The sequence below is a fragment of the Tachypleus tridentatus genome, chromosome 4 (genome assembly GCF_004210375.1).
Source record: "Tachypleus tridentatus isolate NWPU-2018 chromosome 4, ASM421037v1, whole genome shotgun sequence".
Taxonomy (NCBI): Eukaryota; Metazoa; Arthropoda; class Merostomata; order Xiphosura; family Limulidae; genus Tachypleus; species Tachypleus tridentatus.
Genome location: NC_134828.1, coordinates 35,324,097 through 35,340,196, shown reverse-complemented (window position 1 = coordinate 35,340,196; position 16,100 = coordinate 35,324,097). Strand labels below are relative to the sequence as shown.

Here is a 16,100-nt window from a genome sequence, read left to right as displayed (position 1 = left end):
AGTATGGGGTTTAAAAGGCGGAGAATATATATTGTTTTCCTTCTTTGAGTCATTTCAGTAATGAGATACTAAAGAACATTTACGAGGGACCACATATATATAACTGCATTTAATAATTCGGACTATTATTACACGTAATACATTGTATGAACTGAAAGATGTCTCTTAATACACTCGAAACGTTGAATGTAGGAACACTGTGCCGTTACTATAGTTAGATTTAGTAAGGCATGTTGAATGTATCATCATGTATCATTAAATAACAATGGCTGCGTGTCTAGAAAAAGACAAGAACAGAAAAATATTTAACTTACTTTGTATAAATATGTATTTGTGAGAGCGCAATGGGTCGTGTTTTGTATTATGAAACACCTTTACTGTTGCAAGTTCAAAGGTGGAAGGAATTTCACTGTATCGTGTCTAACAGAATGATTAGGAATAAAATACTTCGACTTCTTTGTAAAAATTGTAATTACGTCTACATATAGGGCTATTCTCAAAAACTGCGATCATGCAAGTAGGCCCTTTTTATGTGTATCTTACAATAATGGAACTCTTGTGTATATGATACTGGAAAAACATTTTTATTACGCCATGTACAACGCCCAACTTCGCGAAACTTTTATCCTGTGTGCATATACATTTGCAATAGGGGTCACGATTTTCCATTTCGCCTTCGTTTCCCGTCTCAGATAACTATTTTTCGCCATTCTCAGGGTATGAATACGTCATACAAGGGTCAAATGCGCTGGCGCCATCTATATAAATATAATAGTACTGTCTGTTGTATGTGCATATAGATACTTCGCAGGGTGTGGATGATCTTCACCAAAATTGGTACGGAGGTTCATGGGTTTACACAAATTTTGAATTTTGTATTTTTATGAGTGTTTTCGCGGGGTTTTCTTTTACCACTCCTTCGCCCCTATTGATGGATTTTCACCAAATTTGGCATGAAGGTTTGCTTTGTTTTGAATTACACGCAAAGCCACAAGAGGGCTATCTGCGCTAGCTCTCCCTAATTTAGCAGTGTGAGGCTAGAAGGAAGGCAGCTAGTCATCACCACCCACCTCTTGAGCTACTCTTTTACCAACGAATAGTGGGATTGACCATCACATTATAAAGCACTCACGGCTAAAAGAACGAGCATGTTTGGTGCGACGGGAATTCGAACCCGCGACTCTCGGATTACGAGTCCAGTGCTTTATTCACCTGGCCATGCGGGGCCGTGAAAGTTTGTTGGATTCATGAGGAAATACATGCAAATTTACGGTTTTGCATTTTCTGTTTTGTTATGAGCATTTTGGGTTATTTTAAAATTATATATAAATAAAACAAGTTTTCATGTCCTGGGATAACTTCCCATTAATCATAAACTTACATAACTTCCGCACAGGGTACGAGTGCTCCAATTAGTTTATCCTTATGTCTTTACAATTCAATGATGCCAAATACACATTGTGAATAGACCCGCTTCGCTTTCATATTAAATCACAAGATAATTCGACAATTTGGTATTTAATGTGAGAATGTGAAATATATGTCCTCTGGTGACACAACGCTAATAGGTTCTATTCCTCACAGTGGACACAGCAGATAGCCCGATGTGGTTTTTGCTGTAAGAAAATACACACAGTTAGAACACTAAATTACGGAGTTCGGTTCTTCGCAGTGGCTAGAGTACACAGCCCAATTTGGCTTTGTTCTAAACAAACAAACAAGTGAAATAAATATTCGCCTGGGATAATAGTTTTCTCTATGTTGTTATTGTCGTTTTACTTGTCAGACTTATATACAGAGTTAACCTAATATTTCATCAGTTTTCTTTGGCCTAAAATGATTTCATGTTTCATCTTCATATCTAATACCATCACAACAGGATGACATCTTCAATTGTCTCACCAGGTCAATAACATTATTACACCATGAGTGTTTGGCAAGAAAAAAAACAACAACAAAAAAACATTCCTGGGTCTCTAAAATCGTGAGTATTTTAATAGTTGACGCAACATCCTCTGAAACTTAGATGATTAGGCTTACGTTCGAATTGAAGCAGTGAATTTGGCATCGAATTCCACGTGTAAGTTTTGTTCGTGATATGTTTACTGAAAGCATCTACACACGTGGATATCTAGTGAGGAATGATCAGTAGTTGAATTAATGTAAGTCTAGCGTAGCTTCTATTTAATCACCCGAAGCGTTTTCAGGAACTTGGAAACCTAGTAGGTGTGGAGCCACTGTCGAATGATAATAAATCATGGCCCTAGTCGATCTTTCTTCTTGGAATTGGTTTTCTAAGGAAGCCTCAGCCCTCGAGCCGTAAGAGGTCGCGGACTTTAGGAGGATCGTATTGTTGCAGGTGATTATTAGTAGCTGGTGATGTTCTGCTACTGTCAGTACAGGAAGAGTCCGCATTTGTCATAGGTCCATTTGTGAAGTGGCTCATTTGTTTCTTCCGATAGCACTTCGCCAGCCACATGAACCGAAAACAGCTGGTGGTTGTATATCATATATACGTGCTTGTCAGATGCCTCTCTATCTGTCGATATGATGATAAATATCAACTTTATTGGAAGCATTCATCCTTGGTCTATTGTAGACTCTCGATGTACAAAGAAAGCTTCGTCTGGAGTGTAGTTATTCTGAGGTGTTTTTTCACAATGAGTGAAATTATTTGGAAGAAATTTAGGATACGTATAATTCACCAAAGCATCACTGTAATATTAAGAGGAAAAAAAAAACACTATAAGCACACAATTATTTGTTTCACGAACTTTGATATCGGGATTACTTTTGGAAAATATTGGCGGGTAGAACTTATAAAAACGACCAGAAACTTCCTCTATCGTTTGTTTAAAACTAATATTTTTAAACGAAAGAAATAAAATGTTTTTACAACTCGTATACATGTGTGTCACCTATAAACTTAAGATAAATGTCTTTAGCACTTTTAAAAATAACCCGAAAATTATAAAACATATGAACATTTAAACTCATGGTAAAATGTTCATCACTTATTTAGTGCTTTGAATTTAGCCCGCTTTGTCACCTTTATAAAAAACAAAAAACAACTTAATATTATGTCTCATTGTTTATCTATACTTGTGTGAATATGGTCAAGTTTTTCAACTTTTAATTTGATTTGGTATAATTTGTGTGTTATTTATTGTTCTGAGAATATTATATGAGATTTAAAAACACAGAATGGATACAATTAAAGTGAGTTTCCAATAACGGGCTCTCGTTCCAGACGCGTGTTTGTTTTTGATTCTTCATAATTCTTTTATTTGTTGGGGTATTCGTGGCTTTCATATCTTAGGAATGCTATCATATTTATAAATTGTGGTTGGTTTTTCTCTTAGGCTTGTGTGTTTTTTCTTTACTGTATTTTATAAATTTTTTTCCCCAGTTTTCAACAAAGGTTGTCTTTATGGAACTTTCTTGAAGTAAGAGAGGATTTAATAATTTATAAGAATTAAAATACTTGTCTTACCTACCGACCCATGGGTTCAAGAGAAACTTTGAATAAGCTGTCCAAGTTATTTTTTTCCTTTTTTTCAGATTGACGTATAACTTATAGACTAGTTTTAATGGCAGCTGAACTTCGATCATTAAGTAGTCATATAAGATCTGTAATTCAGTTTTATATTGTGTCATATTTATCATATCTAATAACTGACAAGTTCCTGTGTGGTGCTTTTTGATAGAGTTAATAACAAAGAAGTAGAAATGTACTCAATACGATACAAGTTGTCAGATACATCTAGGAACCGATTAAATACGTGTGTATTTACAGAAGGTACGTGCTCGACATAGTATATTTTTGAATTCACACGTACGTAATAAAATAAATTGGAATAATTGCTGATATGTTATAATTTTCGTCTGTCTGGATATCATTTGAACGTCTGAAGAGAAAATGGTTACTGACAGGGATTTTCATTGAGGCACGCTTCTCTTCACGTAAAACTGAAATCCAGCTTTGCGTAAGTTCGGGAATCAAAATTTTAAACCATTCACTTACTTAACTTCATAGTTCTTTTATATTTTAATGATTAAAATCATGATGTTAATTTTAAAATTATACAAACACGAGGTTACACGACATTATTTTGACTACGGTTAAGGAAGTGAAGTGAACAAAAGTTAAAAATTAATATCTTAAAAATTTATCTGACACTAATAGCTCACGTGCAGCAGTAAGGAACACATAGGATTGTTTGTTTGTTTTTGAATTTCGTGCAAAGCTACTCTAAGGCTATCTGCGCTAGCCGTCTCTAATTTAACAGTGTAAGAAAAGGCAACTAGTCATCATCGCCCACCGTCAACTCTTGGGCTACTCTTTTACCAACGAATAGTGGAATTGACCGTCACATTAAAACGCCCCCACGGCTGAAAGAGCGAGAATTTTTGGTGTGATGAGGATTCGAACCCGCGACCCTCGGATTACGAGTTAAGCGCCTTAACCACCTGGCCATGCCGGGCCGAACACGTGGGAAGAAATTGGTGGTATATTGCTAAAAAAAAAGGAATTAGTAAGGTATTTTGATTTTTGGTGGTTGGGTCTTTAAGCGTGGTAGGCACTAAGAGGTTAAACGGAAAGAGGAGTAAGAAATACCACATTTCTCGAACTAAAAGTGTCTCTAACACAATTCTTTAAGAAAATTATTTGAAATAACTATCCAAATATTCATGGTTACATCTGAAAGTATGCCATTTATTTCATGTAAGCAACATATCAGTTACTACTTATTAAAGTAGAGTCCCCCCCCGCTAGTACAGCGGTATGTCTCCGGATTTACAACGCTAAAATCAGGGGTTCGATTCCCCTCGGTGGGCTGAGCAGATAGCCCTTTGTGGCTTTGCTATAAGAAAAATACGAAATACTTATTAAAGTAGAACTAAAAATTAACACAACTAAACAGTACAGTTAATTTTCATACCTGTTTAATTTGAATTATGCAATGTCACAGTGCAAAAACTTTATAACGTTTAGATTGCATTGGTTCATCGGTCGATTCTTCTGGTAGCGATGTTTTGGGCCATAATCCCAATAATGTCTCGCAAAGTTTGGCCATATTCGGGAATTTATATTGGAAGCATCCATTCTTGGTTTATTGTAGACTCTAAATGTACAGAGAAAGCTTCATCTGAAGTGTAGTTATTCTAAGGTGTTTTTAACAATGGGTGAAATTATTTGGAAGAAACTTAGGATACGTACAATTCACCGAAATTAACTAATATTAAAAAAAAATAAAATTGTGTAACATACAATGTGTAATATGATATTTAATCTGAGAGTAACAAGTTTTAAATGTCCAAAATCTTTGCAACAATTTTTTTCTCTTTCAGAAATTCTTATCACAGTCCTTCACAATGGGTGGAAGAGTTATGCTAAGTGGTACAGATTTTGTATTTTTTTAGGAATATAATTGTTACACCTGAGCAGTTAAAGTCCCCATAACTTATTTTCCTAATACGTTGTGCAACAGTGTGTTATGACATTAGTATTGTATCTGATACGATGTCAATGCGTCCAGGAATCTAGAAAAATAAGATATTTTGAATTAGCAGTTAATAATAGTCGAAAAATGTGCTTATTCAAAACCTGAAAGACTTAGGGAAAAGTGTGACCTTCCTCCATTTTAAACTTTGGAACCTATACGTGCACGCAAATCCATGTTGTGTTGTTATACTAATTATTAGTATGTTTAATGTACCTTTGGTCACTTGCTCTTTTATTATATTCAATGATAATTATTTGAGGATTCTCAAACTGTGGTACACGGAGCAAATATTAATGGTACACGACATAATTAATATTAAAAATAATAAAATTTATAATAACTCCTATATGAACATTCCACGTACATATATGTTCTCACATCCTCGCTTGCAGACTCACCCTCTATTTTCGTAGATTACCTAGCATTTTCTTCCAATAAAATTGATAAAACTCGTACCACGCATTCTTCAATCATTCCAGAAAAAATTTAAAAAACGATGACATCCTTCACGTTAATAAATGTTTGGGTCTGGCACGGACGAGGTGCAGAGAGGCACAAATGATAATTGAATGATAATTTCATCAGCCACATTGTAACAAGACCCATCACGGACATTTAAGAAATGAAAGTTGTAGAAGAAAACAGAGCTGAAAAACCTCACCAGCTTTTGTTCTACCAAAGTCTTATCTATTCCATTCTAGATTATGTACTACCAAAGGTTAATAAGAGTGTTATATAGCTTGGTAAAATTGAAACCTTACAAAAGATCAGCCACCACCGGCAAGTCCTTATACACTTGACAAGCCACGGTAGTACCGTAGAGCGCCGACAGCACTGACAAGCAAAATCCTCCATTAATATCTTGGAATGTAAAGACAGTGTACTCACTCCACCATTGAGCTATTGTCACGTATGAAAAGCAACTCAAATCACCACAAATCTCAGATGTCCTTAGGCTGAATAAATACTTGATACCAATTATAACTGTACAAAATAACCTGGACAAAAGACAATGGGCATAGGGTGAAGCAGAAAAGGGTTTTCAGCATCTATTTAAAGGCCATGGTGGACAGTCACCTTTCATTATTGACACAGAATGTTCGTACACTACGGATAGCAAGACAAATTGTTGGGTACCCATCGTCTCGCGGAGCAGCAACATTTTGTATAAGGCAGATGAAACATTCAAGCTTCTCAGAAGTAGCACAAAGATGAAGCTGAAACCATAATGCAAGATCTTTCATGGATCGTTAAAGGAAATGGGCAGCAATTACACTACCAATATAATATTATAACTCACTTGAAGACAGTACTGAAACAAGCAAATGACAAAAAAATAACCTTATTCAATATTCGCATGGGTTAGAATGTTTAATATATCTAAGTACTTGTGATTTTATTTATTCTTATTATATTTTTATTATAGGAATTATTTTGTATTGCTGGCGTAATATAGGCAGTCAGGTCTCACCCGAATTTCTTAATCTGGCTGAACTTCATAAGATATTATTGGGATCATAATAGAAAATACTGTTGACAGCGAAGATAGCTACAGATGAGACCCGGCATGGCCAGGTGGTTAAGGTACTCGACTCGTAATCCGAGGGTCGCGGGTTCGAATCCCCGTCGCACCAAACATGCTCGCCCTTTCAGCCGTGGGAGCATAAAAATGTTACGGTCAATCCCATTATTAGTTGGTAAAAGAGTAGCCCAAGAGTTGGCGGTGGGTGTTGATGACTAGCAGTCTTCCCTCTAGTCTTGTACTGCTAAATTATAGACGGCTAGCGCGGATAGCCCTCATGTAGCTTTGCTCGAAATTCAAAAGAAAGAAAGAAACAAATACATCTATAAAATTTGAGTGTTTGTTACAATATTTTTATTCCTTTTTTAAAAAAAAAATTAGGATTTGGTTTGTAATTTAAAAATATAATAAAATTCGACACTCGAGAACCGCTTTTGAGAACCGCTGATCTAATATATTATATTTGATTATATTGTAACGTTGTTGTTTCGTTGGCGGGTTTTTTTAATTACTAGGTAAAAAATAGTTCAATGTCTGTTTCACTTATGAGACTAAATAATACGTTTCCGCAAGCGTGAACTTGGACGCTTCGTAAAGTGTTATAAGCTGTTTAGAACTACAAATTGTGTTACACATTTCTAACAATGGTATTAGGACTGTCGTAAAATCAATACACTTTGTGTCTTAAATGTTGATCGGCACTTCACAAAATTATACTTTATTCTAAAGGTTTCTAGGGTTAACGTGAAGTTAGACACCTCAGATCATCTTAATTTTAGGTAGCAAATAAATTACGATAAATGAAACATATATATACCTCACAACAACAAGTTAAATCAAGTATGATTTTATAAATAAAGCTGCAACATTTCATTGTCCAACATCAAATTGATACGTCCTTCAAGGTAGTTTTCTATAGTATATTGTCGTGTGAAGCTATCAACTGTGTAACCAGTAGCATGAATTACCTAACGTTATGAGGAACGTTTGAAATATCGGTGTGTTTCATGCACTTGTGAAAATGTGGAATTTAACCTGGAAGGTCAGGAAAAATCGAGACTTACAGAAATAATGTGGCAAAGTTTTATCTAGCCCTCTCGTTTTGTTTCTGTGTATTAATGCAGTTGTGCTCCATATATCTTATTTGACATATAAGATGTTAATACATTATTCTTCTTCCATTGCTGTTAACCCTAATTAAGGAGATAAGGTTATAATATGTTCAAGAATAACATAAGTTATTATTCAGAACATTTATGTTTTATAGTGTATAAAACATTGCACAGTAATTTCTATTAAGTAAAGTGCACAGATTTTAATAATGTCTTGGTAAACCATTCTGCTTACAGCCGGAAAGCAGGGTAATATAATTCTGAATCTCAGGGTGAAGTGAACCTGAATTATTTATTTTGTTTCTGAGATAAAAAAGGCACAAAAGTAGGAAAGGTACCTCTGATTGCCAGAAACTTAAATACCAGGATACATGTCTTCTTCTTGCAATGAAGTTTCGAAGAATCTTCTTTATTCAAATTAAATAAAGTAGTATGATTGGAAGAATAGCTAATAAAAGTTATATATATTGAGGTAACTGAATGATTGTAATAAACCACGAGGTGTTTTAAATACATTGTGTGTGTATGTATATATATCACTGAAAATAAATAAATTTTAATGAAGCTAAATGGTAAAATAAGTAAAAATCACAAGGACTACATTAAAAGCAGCAAATCCAAACCTCTTATTAATTATATTAGTTTATAATAAATCAAAAACCAGTCGAAACGAAAACCAAATACAGTTTAATTCGTTTTTGTTTCGGCTTGTTTTTGAGTTATAACAAACTAATATATTAGTATATGCCAACGAGCCTGTTTCTTTTGTATTAGGTTTATCCAGAATATGTGTGTATGTGTTTTATGTATATATAACATATACATTTATTCACTTATGATGACAGTTTTAGCATTATAAATCCAACATTTAAAAATTAAGCTAACTTAACCACTCCGGAATATCATATACTCTATAGTAACTGGGTTTTATTGTTTGCAAATATAATTACTTTCTTAAAAAAAAGTGATCGTGTGAAACCAACGCATTCATTTGGCTGTCATACACAACCAATCACGATGATTGATCCATTTGGTTCTTGCTCTCATAATCTTATAACAATAATAAGCTTAATAACAAAACAATATAGATAAATTCAATTTCATTATTGCGGAGATGCCATTAAAGTTCCCAAAATATCTACAGTACAAATGTGTGGTCTGATACTTTTATCTTTCACACACACACACACACACACACACACACAAGAACACACAATCCGTGGGTTCGAATCCTATAACCGAACATGCCTTTTCAAGCGTTATAATACGACAATCATTTCCATTTTTCGTAACTGAAAGAGTAGACCAAGAATTGGCGGCGGGTTATGTTGACTATCTGCTTTCTCTTTAATCTATCGCTTCAAAATTAGAAAACATTAGCGCAGATAGCCCTCGAATAGTTTTGTACGAAGTTACAGCAGACAAACAAGCGTATAAAATCACTAGATACAAATAATCAGTTTCCCATTTTGTTGAGCCTTCCCGAATACTAATTTTCACTTTCGCAGGTGTTGCAAATTTTACATATTATGATTGGACGAAACGTTGTAAAATATAACTTGTTGTCCACTTAGAGAAAAGCTCATTGGAAATTCATAAGTTAATAAACGCTCTAGAATAACCAATAGAAACTTCTTCGCACTGTTTCCTGTTATTTCACAGTTACAACATAAAACCAGACCACTAAGAACGTTAATATACCTTTTTGTTGAATCATGATGAATTATTTACATTAGATTACTGTGGTGACTACTGGGAGAGCTCCTGGTGTAACAGGTCCAATCAACAAGCCCTTCACTTGAATACAAATTATGCGAGGTGTATGTACATTTTGTGGTAGCATGCGAGTTGTTTGCAAATTCTGGTTTTGTTGTACCGTACATTGACAGGTTAAAAGAACAAAATCTGAGTTATTTGTGTTCTTTGAATTGAAAATTTCCGTCCTTTCATATCTCTTTCCTCCCCTCCCCCTCTCACGGCTGTGATTTAGACATCATTCACGACAGCGCCGAGACAATTTTTGTCTGCTCTCCCCAAGAAAATATCTTGATGTGGTACGGGTGGTTATGTACTTTAAACCTATGGTCAGATCTCTGACAAACCTGGGGTCTTGTGTCAGAGAAGAAAGAAAGCCCTCCTAAGGAGTTTGTCCCCCTGTCTCTTATACATATACAAAGTAAACTGGTTTCATACGGACCGAAATCCATTTACCGACAGCCATATAACATAGGAACTGTCAGTTGACACTGTCCGGTCCTCCTTGTCACAAAGACGGACTCCTGCAGTGGAAGCGTCACTTCTCGTGCGAATGTCTCAGGGGCAAGTGCTTACAGGTAGTAATTTATATCACACTGTGAAATGGGAAAAAAATATATGGTCTTATCCAACGACTTAAACCTTTTTTTTTTTTGATAAATTATGTTAGTAGATAGGAGTTTTTTAAACATTGTATTTTTAAAAACAAAACAAATTACCTGCACACTTTTGCTAGCGTGCATTGATCTACGGTTATTACCACTCGTTAGGGGTTACACTTTCCTGGAATTTTCTATGATGCTTGTTTTGGGAACAATGAAAAACTGGAGTCCCGCAAATTACAACAATGTTGAACATGTAAAAACTGATCTTACCAAGTATACATTTACTGTTTTTTATTCGTGTATGTGTGTTTTTAATATGTGGCTTAAAGGTAAATAGCGTCTGAACCACTACTTTATCTGTCGTATTTCAGCCGGCAAGATATGCTCTGGTATTGGGCGAAAAGCCTTTTTCGGCATAACATTGATGACATATTGTTATATATTTTTCTTTATTTTCACTTGTACGTTCCTAGAATAACAAATTCACTGGTTATCTTTCAATTATTCACAGAAAAATGTTATTTGTCATGGTTTAAAAAACGTGCAGGAATTGTATAATTATATGTGGTGTTGTGTCTGTGTGTTGTTTTATTGCCATAGAATCCTCTCACTTGACATGCGCGAGTTGAAATTATACTTGTTTAAAAACCTCGTAAAATGTACTCAACTGATTGTTAAAGCAACCCGCAAACTTTATATACAATGTGTCAAATGGAATTGCTGAGCTAAAACAATATTGCAAGCTTATTCTAAGTTGTAAAAATGTTTTTATGTGTTTTGCCTTCATGGAATCTCATTTTAAATTAGGAAAGTTCATAAAGTATTTCAGTGAAGTGGCTTAAGATGACAAAAGACCCAAAGCCATGAACAAAGTGAGAATGGTAAATACGTTTTTATCGCCAGAAATATAAAAGAACTGTTTTAAACTTGCTGTGTGCAAGGTGTGCATTAAACAATGTTGCACCACAAGTGTGCGTGTTTAAACAGGTTTGTTAATTAAGTAAAATACGAATACACAAAAGGGCAGTTGAGAGACGACATTGCTGTCTAGTCAAACCACTATCAAAAGATACAAGAAGAGTAACAAATGATAACCGGAACATTGAAAGAAGGATGGACAGGGAGACATGGCTGTCATATTTACATAGCAGAATAATTATGAACTCTTATCTCCCCATGCCCTTTGTTTGTTAGCGCATTTACTGTAGAGTTGTGAACAACGTTTCTGTAATACCTTGCATTCCAATTTCTCACTGACAGAAGAACTTCTCTGCTCAAGGGCCAGTTTTTTGTGTGTGTGTATTTTATAGTCCTAACTAAACGTGGAAATATGAACTAACAAACACGTGGTTATTCCCGCGTATGACGGGTAACTTCGAGTAATGAAGATTGGTTGTAGGTTGAGCACTAAAAACAAAACGTCTATTAAAGAAAAGGAATAATCAACGACAATGACCCAATAAAACTGTTGGCCAAATAAATGAACAAAGAGGAACTGAACTGTTGCTAAACGCAGACAGATGCTTCCATACTTAATTTTAGTCCCGCGTCTGAACTATTCACAAAAAAGAAATGATGGTATATAGTGCACGTTTTGTACTGGTCGACAGGGGGCCTTTGGGACTTCTTTAAAGATGGAAGCGAATGCTTTCGAGACCTGAATTGCTTGTACCTTTTTATTGCTAACGCCACATGCTGCTTAAGCGCACTTGCAAGACCCACCAAGTCTGTCTTTGTCACGCGCCCCGTGGGGTTCTCGAAAAGACTTCGTACCCCGTAATGAGTAACCGTGATTGGCGTTTACGATCTGGATTGTTTAGCATACCTCAGAAAGTGCTGATGCAATTACCGATACAAACAATACACGAGGAATGCAACGGAAAGTAAAGATAAGGTTGCATTGTTCAGATAGCGTGCCGCTGTTTTCTCAGCCACAGTATAGTGACAAATTCCTTTCGGCGATTATTATCTTTTGAGGTTAGTACATTCAGTACAAACAAAGACTGAAGATCAATGGGTTTGTCGAAGCAGACGTTAATAACTAGCATAAAAATAATTGGTAAATTTATTTTATTTAAAGTGTAACGGACATGTATGTATTCATTAAGGATAGGAGCAAATACGATTTTTTCTTGTACTTTCATTTTACAGTTCTCAAAGGTTAGTTACTAAGTTCAACCAGTGTAACTTAAAAATGTATGATATCGTTCTATTAGGTATTTTAATATTACGTTGTTGTTTTTTTTCTGTAGGAAGACCACGATATCGGACAGCTTATGCCTGTGAGGGAAGTTCTCTACACATTGTTTGTGACAACGGTTCTTTGATTCGTTTGATTCGAGCAAACTATGGAAGGTTCAGTATTAGTATCTGTAATGATCATGGAGCTTTAGAATGGAGTGTGAACTGCATGTCACCTCTATCCTTCAGGGTAATGCAAGAAAGGTAATAAGCTTCAGTTAAACATTAAGAGATGTTAGTATTTTAACGTAACTTAAAAGATAGGCATTATAGACATACTTTAAAGAAATATAACTCTACATCTTACGATGTTATTACACATTCCAATCTATTTATAATTCTGTTAAAAAAAACTAAGGACTCGTTTCTTTCGATACTTCCTGATTAGAACCAGAAAGTAATTAATTTTGTATATCGGTCTAACTGGAGCAAACAATGTCATAAGACCTAATGGTATAATGGATAAAGCGCATTCATTCATCGGTATTTTACGAAGGAATTGGAAATCATTTGTGTTGATGCATGGGCATCGACGTTGTGAGACTTGTATATTATTTGCACTATTCACTGTGCCCACGTTCTCAGTTCTCTGGTGTACAAGTAGTAAACAAGAGAGGAATGAAAGCATTGCTGGTACAGTGTTAAAGGTATACCGCCGTGCTACTGAGTCACGCGATATATTATTCGGATACATAGCATGATTCAAACAAGAAATTCGAGGGCCAAATCAGTATCAAATAATTAATTATTTATCAAACACAACTAAAATTGAGTGTTGTCGTTCTTGAAGATAAAACGTCTTAGTGTCCGACTACCGAGTAAGAGTGGCGCCCTCTATGACCAGAATTGGCTTTACTTCCTGTATCGTACACTGTAATTATCTGTGCTCCCATATATACCTCAAATTACAATGTAATTGCCCTTTACTATTTTGATGTAGACATACATTTTAGTTTTAAAATGTAGTAACACATTCAACGCTTTACAAAAGAGTGACTTATTTTTGCCTTCAAATAGCAAGGACTTGTAAATCGCATTCATTCTAAATCCTTTTGTATATTCAATTGAGGGATATTGTTGGACGTTTTAATGTCCGTGGGTGTTTGAAAGATATCAAAACAGTCATGTTTTCACATTCTTACATAAATTAAGATTTATAGTTTAACATGTATACATACAGTTAATAAATAAAATATATAGGTATCTTTAATTAATTTAATTTCTTTCATAAATTATATAAATGAAGAATTACCTGGTAAGAAATATCAAAACACCAGACATTTAATATCGTAAACTATAAAACTGAAAGATGGGCGTTTTAAGATCAGTGTGAGCGCGGCATGGCGAGGTAATTAGGGCGCTCGACTAGTAATCTTATGGTCGGAGGTTCGAATCACTTTCACACTAAACATGCTTGCCCTTTCAGTCTGGGGACGTTATAATGTAACAGTCAATCCCAATATTCATTGGTAAAAGAGTAGTCGAAGAGTTGGCGGTGGGTGGCGATGACTTGCTGCCTTTCCTCTAATCTTACTCATCTAAATTAGGGACGGCTAGCGCAGATAGCCTTCGTGTAGCTTTGCACGAAATTCAAAAATAAACAATCTTATTTCGTACATCTGGCTCGGCTATTTTGTGGGCTACCTTCGAAACTCTGTTTCTACTTTTTTATTTCATGAGTATTAAGATGAGAAAAAAGAAATTGTGTCGTTTTTTCCCACACCATAATGCTTGGTTGCTTAACATTACACACTGGTTTTACCACATGTGTAATTTAAGTTTTTTTTAACCCAACTCAACTCTATTCTCGTATTTTTCTAAGAAATCTTTAGCGTGCGAATTACCAATCTATAAGAATAAAGCCTTGAACATTTTTTTTGTCAATTACACTTTTAATTTAAATATTTTAATGTACTCTTTTGCGGTTATAAAATATTTATTTAATGTTTCAAACGAACAAAGTTAGTTAATTTCACCTCGCAGAAAAACGATCAAACCCAAAACAAACGCCAATATTATATTATATTACCAATTACGACGTTGTAATGAAAGGTTGATGATGGAAAAATAATCGAATGATGCCGAGGAAAAAACTAACATTATTTAGTTATTTTTGTTCATCCTTAAATGGCCTACATTTATATTGGCTAGGCATGATCAGGTGGTTTAATGCGCTCGACTCCTAATCCGAGGGTCGCAGGTTCGAATCCCCATCGCACCAAACATGCTCGCCAATTAAGCCGTGGGGGTGTTATAATATTACGGTCAATCTCATTATTTGTTGGTAAAAGAGTATCCCAAGAGTTGGCGGTGGGTGGTGATGACTAGCTGCCTTCCTTCTAATCTTACACTGCTAAATTAGGGACGCCCAGCGCAGATAGCCTTTGTGTAGCCCTGCGCAAAATTCAAAAATAAACAATCATCCTTAAATATAAAGCTACACAATCGACTCTTCCTGCTCTAAAACATCGCAGGGACAGAACCCCGAGTTTTAGCATTATAAGCCACGAAACTAATCACCAAGTCACTGGGGGGTGTTTTTTAAGTCTCTTTCTATGTGTTTGTATGTAGAGAGAAAGAGGGAGCGAAAGGCTAGACAGAACTTCTTGACAAGTATTGAACGAGTCTGTCTCTTTTTCTGTCTGCTTATGTATATGCATTTATTGTGTCAAGATAAATTAGCTAACAGTTATTTTTATCTGTTTATTTAGGCTTAGTGAAAATAAATGTTGAAAAGACGCACGTGTATAAATGTATATATAATAATGTAATTTTAAAGTTGGTTGAATTAGTATGTTACCAGTTACTGTAAGTAATCTAGAGTTTAGTTAAGGATGCTTGTGTTTTCTTGTATTTTAAAGTTGTGGCATGAAAAGAAGTTGTAGGATTCCAGCCTCCACAACAGTATTTGGTGATCCCTGCCCCAGAACAACGAAGTACTTGGAAGCTCATTACCAGTGTGTTCCAGGTATGCTACAAAACATTTTAACATTACGTATATCACCAGTAGATGTCATCTGTCTTCTTCTTTTTTTTTTTTAACGAATACGGCACGTTCTATTTCTTTTGAGTTTTTTAAATGCTTTCTGGGAATTTTGAGTTGAATGAATGATTTGAGAAGTGAAAAATTATGCATGTCTTTAATTAATGGTGATATAATACTGCTAGTATTTTGTGATGTCATACCATTTATTGAAGAAATAGTTCTTGATCAATCATAGTGCGTGTATGTGTGGGTGCGCCAATTTTTTCTTCTATATTCTTATAAGGTTTAGAATAAATTTATTTTGATGAGTATTGCACGCGTTGTCATTTTAACTGTGCGTTAGGTCATATATATGTACACACACATTACAAG

At 35.1% G+C, this 16,100-nt stretch overlaps 1 protein-coding gene across 4 annotated transcripts in view; it reads left to right on the top strand.

The window, feature by feature from the left end:
- The window catches only part of LOC143248834 (latrophilin Cirl-like), a 194,611-nt gene that overhangs the window by 150,527 nt on the left and 27,984 nt on the right, over positions 1-16,100 (top strand). For all 4 annotated transcript variants that reach the window (XM_076497659.1, XM_076497658.1, XM_076497657.1 and 1 more), the window contains exons 3-4: positions 12,754-12,946; positions 15,604-15,710. In XM_076497659.1, coding sequence (XP_076353774.1) covers positions 12,754-12,946; positions 15,604-15,710 — 300 coding nt within the window. The remainder of the gene's footprint in view (positions 1-12,753; positions 12,947-15,603; positions 15,711-16,100) is intronic.